Source organism: Ictidomys tridecemlineatus, chromosome 13, assembly GCF_052094955.1.
Source record: "Ictidomys tridecemlineatus isolate mIctTri1 chromosome 13, mIctTri1.hap1, whole genome shotgun sequence".
NCBI classification, from domain to species: domain Eukaryota; kingdom Metazoa; phylum Chordata; class Mammalia; order Rodentia; family Sciuridae; genus Ictidomys; species Ictidomys tridecemlineatus.
This window is the reverse complement of record NC_135489.1, coordinates 43,733,923-43,750,143: the sequence shown is the minus strand read 5'-3', so window position 1 is coordinate 43,750,143 and position 16,221 is coordinate 43,733,923. Positions and strand designations below refer to the sequence as shown.

The window sequence follows — 16,221 nt, the reverse complement described above, 5'->3', positions numbered from 1 at the left end:
TACATCTTAACTTTGGTCAATGAACTACCTTTAGTTTGTGATTTTTGGATTATTATTATTATCAAAGAGGAATATTTTAAACAAATGCTCTAATAGGAGAGTAGGCTAAACCTATGAATTTTAAAAACTAATTCTTATAAAACTAAATGTTAAATATCTCCACTTTCATATTTCAAAACAGAAATCATCACATTGGGATGGGGGAATAAAAATTGCTAGAAGTTATTACCATAGCCCTGCTGCTGTCCTGGGTAGCCCTGCTGCCCTGGGTACTGCTGCTGCTGGGGTGGATATCCTTGTTGTGGAGGGGGTCCCTGGTAAGCATCCTGTTGTTGGCCATATTGTGAATTTCCTAAAGGATAATTGGAGAAGAGGAAAAAAAAAACACTGAGAAGTTTGCTGAATTAACTTTTTCCCTCTAAGATGCATAGCCAACAACACAAGAACAAAATAAAATGCCATATTGATTTTTAAAAGTTAACAAAACAAAGAAAAACTCAAACCAAACAGAAGGATTTCGGCCAAACAAACTGCAGTTAAAGCCAATTTTGCAAGGTTGAACTGCAGCATTTTCAGCGTCTCTGCCATACGAGCATTACATTTACTGGAACATCACAGTCATAAGATCATGACTATGCTAAATAAAATAAAAAAGACAAAATTAAAGACAGCTACAAGAGCACACACTAGCTACACAAGATCAGCAAGCTGTTTCCTAAAGGCACTATACTTATATGTAAAATTATACATATGTAAACACACACGAGGAAAAAAAAATTGGATTGATGGATTTATGTTCAAATAGAAAATTTCCACTGAGGAAAAAATTATTTTTAAATGTTTTAGTCTTTTTATTGTTGTTAGAAATGGCAAGTCATGGTTATACATTTTAAATATTTGTAAGGAAATTATTTTGATTGTTTTGGGCTCCCTGTAACTTTTAAGACAGCCAGCAACTAGTATTCTACAAGAGCTTTGCATGGGTAGAAATTGTCTTATGCAAGAATTTTCATTCCTGTAGAAGGGGATATATATGTATGTGTGTGAAGGTATATAGATACCTCCTTCGTAGTAATGTTGTGAGGAATCCTCATAAGGCCTATCGTAGCCTTGTTCAGGATACGACGGTTGCTGATAACCGTAATCATTATGACCTACATCAATTCGACAAGAGACAGGAAGAAACGTTAATGGCCACTGAGTGAAAACCCTAAAAATATTTAAACTTTCAGATAAAATTGAAAAAAAGAAAAAGAAATGGAAATACATAAAAAATAATTTCAATTGCATTAGCCAAATATTTACAAATGTGACTGTTTTCATATTGAGATAACGTGCAATTTTTTTTAAAGCAAAAAGCAGTAGTTTTAGAAACATTACACTTATAGACTTGACTCTGATATTCCTCATTGAGGAGGGAAAAACTTTATCTTCTTTTTTTTTTTTTTAAAGAGAATGAAAGCATTCAGGCCTTTCACATGTAAATAACTTGAATTAAATTAGAATGAACAAAAGAAGCAATTATCATATTTTGTAAAACACCTGTTCTGCTGGTCTCCAATTCCACAGCATATGCTAAAACCAATGCAAAATATAAAAGAGCTCCATAACTTTTTTTCCCCTGAAAGAAACTGAAACAATTTTTTCACACTCTTAACATTTTCTCACATAATCTCAAAGTGTTTTCAGGTGCAAAATATATTTATTAATGGTGCCACTTTAGAAGTCTTTAGAAAATATTTCTGGAGTATCATAAACATATACCTTCTTAAAATTAACAGTGTTAAATGCTAGGGTACACCTTCAATTTTAAGAAATAATAAATTTCACCTGTAAGATAACTAGATTCTATTTTCATCCTTAAAATAAATTTCACTAATTGTAGAAAATGACTTTTCAAGTTGCTAAAATCTGAACTGAATTTTACAAGAATGTCTAATTATAGAAGAAAGAATATGGTTAATGAATAAATATTATACTCAGTGCTCTAACATTTGAATATTCCCAAACCACTACGTAATTATCTATATCAAAGGTAGGCAAACTGTGTCCTGTAGGCTTTATATAGCCAGTGGCCTGTTTTTGTAAATAAAGTTTTATTGATATATAGTCATGGCCATTCATTTAAGGACTATGTCAAACTGAAAAAGTAAGGATTCAGTGGTTGAGACCAAGACAATATGTCCTACACAGACTAAAAAATTTATTATCTGGCCCTTTGCAGAAAAAGTTTGCCAACTCTTCATCTATGTTACTATCTGGACATGGGGAAAAAAATATCTAATGCTGTTTAAGAAAATAATTGTTGCTATAAGTGGAATATTTATGCATATATCAAGACATACTTATATACATTAATGCAAAAATGATACTGTACAAATAAAAATCCACTAATGTAATAAAAAAGTACAATAACCTTAAGGTTTTGATATTTACAAAAATAATATACCTATCTATTTTGAATAGAAAGGTCATATCTATAATAAGGCAAATTTTACATTTCAGGAAATAATTAGGACCCAAAGTTCAACTAAATCATTTAAAAATTAAACAAATAAAATAATCATTAATTTCAACAATATAACTTAACAAAGTAGATTTCAACTCTTTAAAAATCTATAGTCCATACTAAAATTACTAAGTTTTTTTTAGAAAAAGCTAAATACGATGTGTACATATGAAATAAAAAATAAAAAAGCCAACTTTCTAAATAATTCATGGCAAGAAAAATCTGAGATCGAAAAATACATCATTCTCTAAACAAGAATAATCCATATATGTCATTATCACTAATAAACATTTAATGATGTAACTATTATAGATGATTGCCCTTTCTGTATATTTAGAGCCTCTGTGGTAAAAATCAGTGTCTTTAGAGTACCAATGTACCTTTCTTTATATTCAAACACTTTAAGTTTCCCTAATTGTATTTCAAGTTGTTAAAATCTGAACTAAATTTTATAAGAATATCTAATTACAGAAAGAAGAATATAGTTAAATATACTCCGTGCTCTAACATTTGAATATTCCCAAACCATTTTTTGTGAAACAATTTTTCAAATACACCAAATTATATCTTCTTGCTAGCTTACATTAGTATCTAGTCAACAGCTCCTGACACTTTAGCTTTAAAATTCTCAGTTTCTCTACTAAGTAACTTAAATATGCCAAAGGAGTTTACTATGAATGAATTTTCTGGGAAATCATTTCATAATAAGACAAATTATTTTATAATATGACTACATCTTAATTTATCATCTCTTACAGATTTGGATTATTTTTTCTTCAAAATTACATTGTAAGAATTTTCAAACAAAGAAATATTTTTAAAACTGCACAGTGAAAACCTACTTGTATACTTTTATTATTACTAATTAGATTTTCTTAAAATGTGATCTTCTTTACTAATTATTTTTTCACAATCTACCTTCCCTCTTTAAAAACAAAAGAAACCCACTAAGCTGAATAACTAAAAATCTGGTTTCTAAATTATCTTGCTTATTCTACTAAATCTATACAAATCTATATATCCTGTGATAGAGTATAGTCCCCCTAATTCTTCTCAAATCCAACACTAATGTACACAACAGAACACTGTTCTTTGAGAAGTACTCTATGTTAACTGAACTATATTCTCCATGTATTTATACAATGTATAAAAGTAAACCAATAGCTGAATTTTATAGTATGTGAATTGTATCTTGATAAAGCTGTTATTTAAAAAAAAGTAAATCAATAACATTCGCTTCAGTTCAAATGAGCAATCACAGATATGAAAGGATCCTCTTATATACGAAAAGGATTCCAATGACAGAATGTGATTCCTGATGGTACTAATGGAATAGCTACTCAAAATATACTTTGAATTAGATTATAAACTAATACTTAAATTACTAAAGTGTTTCTAAATTCAGAAGAAACAAATTGATAGTTTCTTCATCTTCACTGTCTACATTAATGTAGGGCAGGGATAGAAAATGGGAAGGTTAACGTTAGGAGAGATTACCATCAGGGTAATATTGCTGGTTCATGCCTTCTGGAGGACCTTGTCCACCATGACTGTATTGGTCCCCATAATAGTCTTCCTGGCCTGAGTACTGCTGTGGTGGGCCTGAAAAACCACAACCAGTCAAGATGTAAATAATTCGTTCTCTGTCATCAAAGGCTTTCTATTCTGATGTAATGAGAGATTATTTTTCAGATGCAGATTCCCCTCCAACACTTTGGCATTTCTGGTACTTTTAATTATTCATATATACACACACACATAGAAACACAGCAATTCTACATACCACATTTATTAAAATTAACGTTAAGACCACACATGCAATATCAAACAAAACAACTCAGAAAAAACAAATACTAAGTTCTTAAAAATAGGTTCAACTTGGTAGAAGATTAATTTCCTTTTCATTTTGATATTAGAGCACATCAAGATAAAATTGGGCTTGTTCCTAGCCATATATTCTAAACTTCTAAAAGAGAAAACAGTATTTCCTAATGCAAATTAGCAAGTTTTTGATATAAAAATTTTAGGATAAGAGAAACCTGTGTATCAGGAAGTTCCTATTTATTTAATGACTCTGAGGACCCTTCATACCTACTATATCCACTGTCTTTGGAGGTGGGGGAATAACAACAAAAAACCCCGACTATGCCTAGACAAAAAGTTCACTAAACTGAAAGCTTTCAATTACTGTTATTAATATTAAGCAGGAAATTTTCCAAATGTAATCTTACCCTGTTGAGGTGGTCTATAGGGAGGAATCTGTCTCTGACCCATCATATGATTGCCTTGGTTAACTTGACCCATCATTCCCATGGGTGGCTGCTGTCCTTGGTAATGCTGCCCACCTCCTTGTGGCATATTGTATTGCTGAGAAGGGGGCTGCTGATGCATCATTGGACCTGAAAATAAACATTATGCACATAATTTTTTTTGCACAGAATTTTAACATCTTCAGAGAATTATAAGATTCTGTTTATAATACAAAATTTATAATAAACATAATAAAATCAACTTAAAAGCAAATCTTTGAATTAAAGCTCCCACACCTTAAAAAACCCTATAAATAAGGATATAAACAACCAATATATGGTAGTTGACCCCTAGAGCAGTATTCTAGTCATTCAAAAAATAAATAAATAAAGACAAAAAAGATAAAATATATGAATATCTTGAATGTATATATTTTCCATGTTCTACCTAATATTTACCTATACCACCTTTTTAGAAATACACAAGTCAGTAGTCAAACAAAGGGAAAGAAATCAAATTCCTGGATTTCTATTTTGTTTTATTTTGAATAGCCACTTAATAATGACAGAAAAGGTAATTATACAAACATCTGCAAATACATCAGTAGAATTTCATAAATTTAATTTTAGGACTGGGGACTGAACCCAGGGGCACTTTACCACTGGAGCCATATCCCCAGTTCTTTTATTTTGAGATAGGGCCTCACTAAATTGCTGAGGCTGGTCTTGAATTTGCAATCCTCTTGCTTCAGCCTCCTGAGTCACTGCCAGTCTACTGTTTATACAGCTACAAATAAACCCCCCTTGACTGTCTTGGGGACAATTTAAGAAGAAAGTATAAAAGGCAAAGAAACAATCAAGAGCCTGGAAAAGTTTTACAGGAAAACCTGCCTAGAAGAGCCAAGAGCTCATCATTCAATTATTTAAATAAACAACCGAAAACAATGCAAAGCAAAATCACCTCTTTAAAAGTATTACTGACCTATCATAATAGTAACAAAGTAAGCAGGAATACTTTCTAAGTAAAGAAATATTTTATCCAAAGGAATGCTCTCTCAAAGCTAATGTTTTTCTCCTATTCATCTTATTCTACTTTTTTTTCTAAATTCTTCTTTTCCTTTTAATTTTATCATTGTAAAATAAGTCTTTTCAAAAGTTACTCCAGGCCCTTCTTTCAACAAGGAAATAAACTCTTAATAATAGGAACTAAGTAGCTCAGTGAGAGTAGAGAGGAAGAAAACTTAACATTTAATGCACAGCTATACTGCCAGTTACATGCTTTCACATTCATTTCCTATAAACCCCTAACAACTAACTACCAGAGAACAATCCCAAGTTGTTTTTTTTTTTTATTTCAAGTTTTCAGCCAAGAAATCCAAAGATCAAGATTATATAACCAATAGATACTAGTTGGGATTAAGACAAATCTCAAATCTGATTTCAAAGCATATACCTGTTCCACTATTTTTCATTAGCTCTACTAAAAAATAAGCTATATTTAGTCTGTAGTTCAGAAACAAGTTTTGCTGTAAAAAAGTTCTAGGGCTGGGGTTGTGGCTCAGTGGTAGAGCGCTTGCCTAGTATGTGTGAGGCACTGGGTTTGATCCTCAGCACCACAGATAAATAAATAAATAAAATAAAGGTATTGCATCCAGAAAAAAAAAGTTCTAAGACCATAATGAGCTTAACTGAGGTTACAATTTCAAGTATATTTTATATATAATTAAGTACTGAAACTAAGAGTCACAGTATAATAGGCAACCTGATTATTTGTGTAATTTATCTTCAGGAAATGAAGGTTTTGCTGTGTCTTTCTTCTCCAACACTGTCTGAAAACCTCTTGCCTTAACTGAAAGTAGCAATACAACTAGTGTATGCTCTATGCATTGAAACAAAAATTAAAAGAAAAACCATAATAACTGGGGCGGGGGGGGGGGAGAGATCCAAAAAGATACATAATAAAATTCTAAGCTTTGCTCTAAAGGAGAAAAGTAATTCTAGCTTAAGCTCTAGACAGCAAAGACCATGCTGCTTGTGCTTTACCTTTTGGGACCATCACCAATTCCAATCCCAAAGAGCTCAATTACCACCCTTCCCTTATTCTCAGTCACTTTCCTCCTTCTGAGGATCCTAACATCATTCAGGATCAAGCCTAAAATCAGAGAGAGAATGAACAGGCTTGCTCTTCTATAAAAACGTACTTTCCATTGTTTCCTTGAAGACTTACCCACTAAAGATAAAAAATTATGATTTTATAACTTCAATTCTGATTGTTTAGGAAACATTTTCTTTATGATAAAGAAATATGCTACAGTGGTAATGTGTGAGTATCATCTCCTGAGACACTAATGAAAATAAGAGCTAAATCTCAAAAGACTACCCCAAAGTAAGTTTCAAAAATGTACAGTATAGAGTAAAATAAAACTACAAAATGAGTCTATTATAAATAACCATTTTCTGTGAATAACAGCATTATGTTATTATATGCTTAAGGGATATTCCTTATATTTTCCTTAAACCATTTTGATGTTAAGATGTACTACAAAGTATAATATATGAAGGCTCTTACTAATATCTTAATTACTAATATACTTTTTACAAGGACATAAAACAAAAAATTACCAAGTTATTTACTTCCATTTTGAGTTTTATACCCTTCTAGATATTCTACAGAAATAATGACCGTATCTTAAAACATAAAATATTGCTCAAATTACTGTACTTTATATTACTGAAATTCTTGATTCCACTGAGATGGTTAATACTTAGTTTTATCGGAGTCAGAAAGAATTTTCTTAAAAGAGTAAGCTGAGGATCAAATTTGAGTACTTCTTATATACCAGACGATGGGCCAAAAGCCAAGTGGCACAAAGATGTGACAGGAATTACCACAATCTCAATGACTTACAATTATATAGATCAAGAAGAAAAAAGATTTTACAGACATTGTTTTAATTAATCTGTGAAGAGTTTTGAAACAATATAATTTTTTAAAAATGTTCTGACATATTCACTTATTCATATCTGTAGATGCAAACCAACACACTAAAATTCTATAAATTGTTTCATTAATCTAAGAATTATTTCAACAACATAATTAAAAATGATAACTAACATTAAATGAGCACTTATTAAGAGCCATGAACTAAGCTAAAAGCTTTATATATATTATTTATCCTCCCCAAACCTTACGAAAACAGGTATTATCAACTTAATTTTCCTAAAATATAAGAAATTTCCTCAATTTACCAATAATTATAAGAATCAACATTGATTCTATAAGGAAACTGTTGACAATCATTATTTTCATTTTCATATTTTATCATTTACTATTCATATTTTACTACTTGTTCCTTAACCAATTATTCTCAAAATAAGCCATTTATAGCTCAAATATAGTATTAATAGTTGGTTTACAAGAGAAAAATTCCTGTATTCTAGCAAACTCAAGTAGCTACACTATTATATGTTTAAGCAGTCATTTAAAATGAAAAAAAAGATTCTCTACATAACTAAATTATACGTCTGTCCACATCAAGAATTTTAAATAGTTCACAGTCATATGTTTGGACACAATACCAAGGATAAAAGAACAAAAGCTGAATAAGAAAATGCACAATTATCCCAGAAACTTAGTAGCTAGGCACAAACTTAGCTGGTTACTTACCTAAGTAACTAATGAAAAATAAAACCATGATACATTTTAGTTAGTAAAAAGAACAACTCATTAAGTGATACAAACTTTTTTGACTAGGTGCAGTGGAGCATGTAATCTCAGCTACTTGAGAGGCTGAAGCAGAGGATCATAAATTCGAAACCAGCCTCAGCAACTTAGCGACACCTTGTCTCAAAATAAGAAATAAAAAGGACTAGAGATAGATGTAGCTCGGTTGTAAAATGCCCCTGGGTTCAATCCATAGGAGAAGGCGGGGGGAGGTTTTTTTTCCTTTTTTAATAACATGAAATTTTTACAGAAATTCTCATTAGAAGTATTAAAAGTTATGAACAATATCATCAATGTTTTGTTATCATTTGTTTCTTTAGTGACACAGATCATCTTACATGCAGTTATTCACATTCCCCGTTCCTTAAAGTTGTGATTCTCAGCCTTAAACGAATCTGTCCTCCAGAGGACATTTAGCAAAATCTGGTGAGTTTTAGTTGTCACAACTCTGGGGTTGGAGAAGGGGAGCCGGGAGGAACAAAGAGGGAAGAACAGGGGATGTACTGGGGAATGAAAATGAACAAATTATACTGTTTTATTGTTTACATGTATGAATATATTACAACAAATCCCACTGTTATATATAATTATAATGTGCCAATAAAAAGGGAGAAAAAGATTTTTAAAAAAAACTGGGGGGTCGGGGTGCAATTGTTATCTAGTATGCAGAGGAAAGAAATACTGCTAAACATTCCATAATGCACTGGACAGGTTCCCACAAGAAAGAATTATCCACCTCAAAATATCAATAAAGCTGAGTTAAGAAATCATTAATTTCTCAAGGGCATAATTTTAATTCACAGGGCTTTTTATAAACTAGACTGGGAGTTAGACTATATATTTAACTTCCTCATGATTGAGAACTGGGAAAAGGATGTGTAGTGAATTAATAAATCCAGCAAAATAAAAGGTTATGCTATTTAGATAACTCTTCTTAAAAGGATTCATCTTAAATAGTTTCAACTGTTTTACACAATAGTGTTTCTTTGTTTTTTTTAAGTCACTGGTAAACATCTGTTGTTCACTGAAAAGAGTTCCAAAGATTTACATTTATGTGGCACATGTATCTCTGTTGTGAAGACCCTAACTTACCCAAGCAGATAGCCACGGAGCTGGGCTACATTAGAATACCTAGCTTTGTTACTGAGCAGGAAAGTCATAAAATTATGAACCATCTGGCAAAGAATATTCTAACCAGAAAAATTCTGAAGGAACAGACTACAAATAAGCAAGACTTTTCATATTTATTAAATTTTTTAATTTGTAAAGCACGTATTTTACAACTCAAGACAATTACACTTCCTGGGTACATTTCTCAGAGAAATGAAAATTAATGTCCAATAAAAAACATGGACACATATGATTATACATAGCATCTTTATTTGTAAAAATCCCAAAACTATAAGCAACTAAAATGTTCCTCAATAGATGAAAGGCCAGGGTCTGGGAATGTAGCTCAGTGGAAGAGTGCTTGCCTAACATGCATGAAGCACTGGGTTCGATCCTCAGCACCACATAAAAATAAACAAATAAAATAAAGGCATTCTGTCCATCTACAACTACAAAAAAAAAAAATAGATAAAAGGCCAAACTGTAGTATATCCATACCATGGAGTACTACTCAACAATAAAAAGAAATAAACTGCTACTGTATGAAACAATTTGGAAAAAAACCAAAGGTATTAATTATGCTGTGAACAATCTCAAAAGGTCAAACACTGTATAATTCCATCTATTCAATATTCTCAAAATAACAAAATTAAGAAATGAGGAAAGAGTAATAGGAGTTTTCAGCAACTAGAGCTAGCTGGGGCCAAGGTACACAGAACATCTCTATTTCATCTTTGCAACTTCCTGTGAACCCATTTTAAAACTTTGTTTTAAAATAATGAACCTGAATTCTGCTCAGTTACTGTTTTAAGTGAAACTCACTTAGATTTTATTTCCCAAACCCAGAAGATTTTGATATTATTCATTTATCCATTTTACCTGATAGTTAACTAACAAGGCCTTCTTTGTTTCATTCTTGGAATGAAAGCTGATAGATGACAATACAACAAAGAAGGAAGTTGATTTCTCTAACTTGTTATGGCAGGAGAATACATATCTAGCTAATCAGTCAATCAACAAATAGGACAAATAGTGAACAAACAAAACACAGTTCCTGATTTCTAAGAACTGAAGAGTCTAGGGGGAAATAAACAAATATTTATAAATAATTACATTTAAATAACTATAAGTTTGCTGCTACAAATAGCCTAAGTACAGACTACTATACTTAACTAAACTTATCTATGGAATAATTTAAAACTTACATATCAAAATTAGAGATCATCCTTTTTTTGGGCTATTTTTTTTGTATTTTTAGGTTTTTTCATATTAAACATTATTTTATAACTAGAAAAAATGTATAGGGGAAAAATCATGACCTTGAAAAATTCATTCAATATAGGCAATACTGATTCAAAGGTATAAACAAAATATATAGTCTGAACTACAATGTAATGGCTATAATAAACCTAAAATTCTTTGTAACAGAAACTTGCAATATTAGCAGCATTTCAGAGACTTACTGATTTTAACAGTGAAAAGAAATGAAGGTATACACAATTCTCATTCAACCAAAACACTAGAGATCAAATATGACATTTACTGAAGTATTTAAAATATTTTTCATTTTAAATTTTCTATGTCATACTTAATATTCAGTATATATATTCAGTAACATCAAGGCAGAAGTGTGACCAGTCTTGGAAACCATCCCCTATAATTTCACAAAAGTGAGGGCCAATATTAGGGACCATCCCCTATAATTTCAACCCCTAAAAGAAATTATTTTATGTTACATAACATCACAATACTTATTACTACATTAAATAAGATGTATGTATATTATGTGTATATTACATTACACACAACACACACACACAAACACACACAAACAATTGGGGATTCCTATAGCTCCTGAATCGGGACTTTGACATGGATTCATAGAGCAGGGATGATGCCTAGAGACTGAGATCAACCATGTGGGCAATCAGTTAAACGTACATAACAAAGCCCTAATAAAAAATCTTTTAACATCAAGGCTCAGATGAACCCTACTGGTTAGCAATACTCTGTATCATCACATGTCCATACCAGGAGAGAAAGCATCCTGACTGCTTCGGGAGCAAATAATGTAAACACTGCATCGGGTACCACTTCTGGGCTCCGCACTATGCATTTCTTCCCTTAACTAATGTAAATCTGTATACTTTCTCTGTAATAAATTCTATCTATGAGTGTAACAGCAGTCAGTGAGTTCTGTGAATCCTTCCAAAAACATGATTGAACCAGAGGATGGTTTAGGGAACCCTTGAACTTGTAATTGGTGTCAGAAATAAGGCCAGTCTAGGAGGTCATCCCCTATAATTTCACAATTGACTAAAATTTCACAGTTAGCTTCAGAGCTAAGGGTAGTCCTAGGAACTGTGCCATCTAACTCCTCACACTGACTCAAATGAATGGCTCTTGCAATTGTGCCTCATCTTTCTCTCCTGCATCATCAATTTCCCCTCTAATGTATCATTCCTATCATATAAAACAAGACTTAACATCTTCTCAGATTTTAAAAAATATTTCTTGACATATCTTCTTCTGGCTATTAAACCTTTTTTACCCCTCCCGTATCAAAAAATAACTAGAAATAGTTGTCTTTACTCACTATTACCATTTTTTTTTCTCTTTCAATTTTCTCATGAACATGTCAGTCAGGCTTCTGCCCCAATCCCTCCATAAAACTGTCCATCTTTGTCATAAAATCCAAGTTATTTTTCAATCCTCACCTCACCTGCTCACACAATTCTGATTTTAAAATCAGCTTAGCTTCTAAGAAACTATAATCTCTTGGCTTCCCTCCAAACTTACCAGCTAGTCCTATTTAGTCTAAGCTTCCATGTTAAAATGTGGTAATAATCGTCAGATGTTTTTCCCTTCCTATTATCTACTTGTTAAATAATGTATGTCTTCTAATACCATAGCTTTTAATACACTCACTTCTCCCTTAAGTCAACACTCTTAATTTTTTAAGTAATAACACTAAAAAAGAAAAAGTTCTATTGTGAACATACTTAGGGTAACCAAATCAAATTGGTTTCTTTCCTGTAGGGAATCTCAGACCTGTTAATATACTAATAAGCATGCTGAATAAGCATTTTACCAATAATTACTAAAATCTAGGCCACAATTTTGAAAGTTTAGAATCAACATTCTTCTACAATTAGGAAATAACTATATTTTTTTCCATGAAAGTAATATTATCATTTTCAGAATCCTTCTGCTGGAATAAAACATTTCAAAAAACTAAACTGCCATACCTTAAAAATGAACAAAATGTTTGACTTATGTGAAATTCATATAATTTGAACAGCTTTAATCTATAAAGAACTCCTTCAAATTAATAATGGAGGTATAAACCACACGATATAGAACATGAAGAGGCAATTCACAGAAAACACACAAATGGCAAATAACTGAAGAAGTTCAGAATCTTCTCTAACAATCAAAGAAATAAAAGTTAAGAAACTGGTAGATCCAGCAGTGCACAACTATAATCCCAGCAACTCAGGGTGCTGAAGCAGGAGGAAAGCCTCAGAGACTTAGCAAGACTCTGTCTCAAAATCAAATGTAAATGACTGAGATGTAGTTCAGAAGTAGAATGCTCTTGGGCATATAAAATATATATATATTTCACATAAGTCAAACATTTTGTTCATATATTTTATATATGTTCAATAAAGATTAAAAAAAATAATACCATAGATATGTAGTGAAATCAGCACTTTCGTATACTCTAGGGATGTGACCTCACACATCCTTTACATCTTTATTGAAAATAACTTCTCTCAAATATTTTAAATTCTCATGTATTTTATCCTGACAATTCTGTTCCAGAATTTGTCTTATGAAAATCTAACACAACTATTCAAACAAAAATTTCTTTTCCAAAATTATTTGTAATAATAAAAAGACTAGAAAAATGTTTTAAAAGTAGATATAATAGGCTAAAATATTTTCTAGGTTCATGCAAAGAATAATACTATTTTAGAAATAAGGTAGATTTATATATACTAATAGCAAAAAGGCACAAGGAAACATACCTGTCACAATAGGTATGCAGAATTAAATGTTAAACTGTCCTACTACTCTAATGGCAAGCCTCTGAATCAGTCTAATCAAAGAGCACACTAATAAAAAGCATGGTATTTAAAAACCATGGATTTGGAACTTACCATTTAAATGAATCAAGACTTTCTTAATACTGTTCAAAACAAAACCAAAACCAGAAATAAACCAACTGATATTGTAGAAATTATGCAATCAGTGAATCAGGATGTTTAAATGCACCATTATTTACTCTTACTTTAAGAAAGTAATCAATTTAGTCCAAAGATCCTGCCAAGATATGAGTTCAAAAAGAATTATTTACATGGAATTTGTAAAACAAATGTAATAATTGGTGAAACCCCCTTTCCTTTTGAATACGTAATTAGTAAAATTCTGGAAATAAGGAAAGCTACAATTATTAGTGTCTGGGAATGAAAAATAAGCTGATTCTATCAAATATAATGTTGGTCATCTTCAGAAGGTCTTCCTATTCTTATCTGACTATGCTCCAATAAATGTATCTGTTGCTTTCTTAAACATTTTTAATGCACTAACTCTGTCTTTCTAGGTTATCCCATGACATCTTATTCCAATTCCTATTCACAGAATAGATGTATTATTTAACCTCAGCCATTATTTTCAGCACTTAGGGAAATGGCAATAAATACCAATTTCCTACCTTTTTAGAGTTTTTTGAATTCTGGTGAGGTTTATGCTCTACAAAGGAGTAAGCTTATTAGGAATCTGGTTCTCTTCAGGTTCAAAATGATGATCAATGTACTAGATAGATAATAGTGAAAATAACATGGGAAAGTATAGGTTGGATTGCCTATTACATTAAAGGAACCTTCTGCAGTAAGTTTAAGAAAGAAAATCATAAAACTTTAGGGGCTGGGGTTGTGGCTCAGTGGTAGAGCACTTGACTATCATCTGTGAGGCACTGGGTTTAATAACTCAGCACCACATAAAAATAAAAAAATATATAAAATAAAGGTATCATGTTCATCTACAACTTAAAAAAAATAACACTTCAGTTTTCTAGATTTCTAAGCACATGTAAGTCACTACAAATAAACTAAAAGACAATTATAATATACCACTACATAAGCTCATTTTTTAAAAAGTTCAAAAAACAATAATTGCTGATATTCTTTTTTTAACAAGTATGAATACAAAATGTATAGTTAGTAAACTCAGTGGGGTCAACTCTCTGTGTTTATGTGTTTTAAAGAGACAGGTTCTCACTGTTGCCCAGAATGGCCTCAGACTCCTGGGTTCAAGTGTTTTTCTTGCTTTAGACTTCCCTGAAGTCGGGAGTACAGGGAAAATCGTCACACCTGACTTTGTGCAGCATTTTAAAATGACATATTTTGTGTGATAGGTTTCCATTTTGTTGTTATATTAGCCCTTGTACTGATTTTTCGCCCCCAAGGGTTGAATGTAGTTCAGTGATAAGCACTTGCCTAGCATGCTTAAGGTCATACGTTCAATCTGCAACACCATGACAGAAAAAAAAAATCCAGTAAACATTAAAAAGCTCAATAATGAAGCACAAAGAACTTCCATTTTTCTATTACTGGAAATAATATCATTACTATAACACTAAACTCTGTATGCCTTATTGTAGCTACTAGTGTAAATTAGCAGACTCTCTCTCTTGTCTTCAAGCAATCAAAATTATAAACTATAACTGTGTAAAATATCTATCCTTTGCACTGATTTCAATCTACTCCCAAATTGCAACGAGAAGATTTTTAGAATTTACTTTTTTCTCCTTAATTTCACTCTTGATATTGAGAGAGACAGAAATAGAGGAAGGCAAGGAAGAGAAAAATTAGGGAAAATGTTTGAATTCTTAGAGCAATTTGCAAGTATGGTTAAAAACCAAAATCACTTCAAAACTACTAGCATTAATGTATCTATATTTGCAATGGTTTGCTTACAAAACTAATACTGGTGTCTGGGAACGTAGTTCAATGGTAGATTCCTTGTCTACATGATTTCTAAGGCCCTGGAATGGATCCTAGGAAACATGAAAAAAAGATAGAAAACTACTACCATATAATCGATAATTGGCTAATTACTACTCAATTATTAACATATTAATGTTATATTAATACTACTAATTCAATATACTAAATAATTACCACTTAAATAGCTCTCTTTAAAAACATAATTCTTCAATTATTCCTTTTTTTCTGTTTGTCACTTACCATAGGTTTCTTTGTTGTTTTGTTTTCTGTGCTGAGGATCGAACTTACATGCATGCAAACCATATACTAATACCACTGAGCTATAATCTAAGAAATTTCATAAGTTTTTCTTTTCCATGACTCATAACCCCATTAATAAAAAAGTTAGTAAATACTCCTAACATTTTTCTAGCATTTCCTGATACAGAGATAAATGTGTTGAAATATGAGGCTATTCAAAAGAATATTTTAACATTTTTATTTTAACTCAAAGAACACTTAATATTTCAATAAACGTGAGAAACTATTAAAAGGCAAACATTTTTCCTATTACAGAGTTTTTCCCATCTAGTTAGGTCTAAACAAATAACAAAAATAAATCCTTATTTTGTTTTTTAA

At 31.3% G+C, this 16,221-nt stretch overlaps 1 protein-coding gene across 4 annotated transcripts in view; it reads right to left on the bottom strand.

The window, feature by feature from the left end:
* The window catches only part of Ss18 (SS18 subunit of BAF chromatin remodeling complex), an 85,905-nt gene that overhangs the window by 16,001 nt on the left and 53,683 nt on the right, over positions 1 to 16,221 (bottom strand). Inside the window, exons 6-9 of one of the 4 annotated variants that reach the window (XM_013360223.4) lie at positions 4,741 to 4,908; positions 4,007 to 4,111; positions 1,062 to 1,154; positions 230 to 352 (exon numbers count right to left, since the gene is read on the bottom strand). In XM_013360223.4, the coding sequence (XP_013215677.2) occupies positions 230 to 352; positions 1,062 to 1,154; positions 4,007 to 4,111; positions 4,741 to 4,908 (489 nt within the window). Of the gene's footprint in view, positions 1 to 229; positions 353 to 375; positions 1,155 to 4,006; positions 4,112 to 4,740; positions 4,909 to 16,221 lie in introns of those variants that run through there. The other 3 variants (XM_078030221.1, XM_078030220.1, XM_078030222.1) reach the window with 3 other exon arrangements.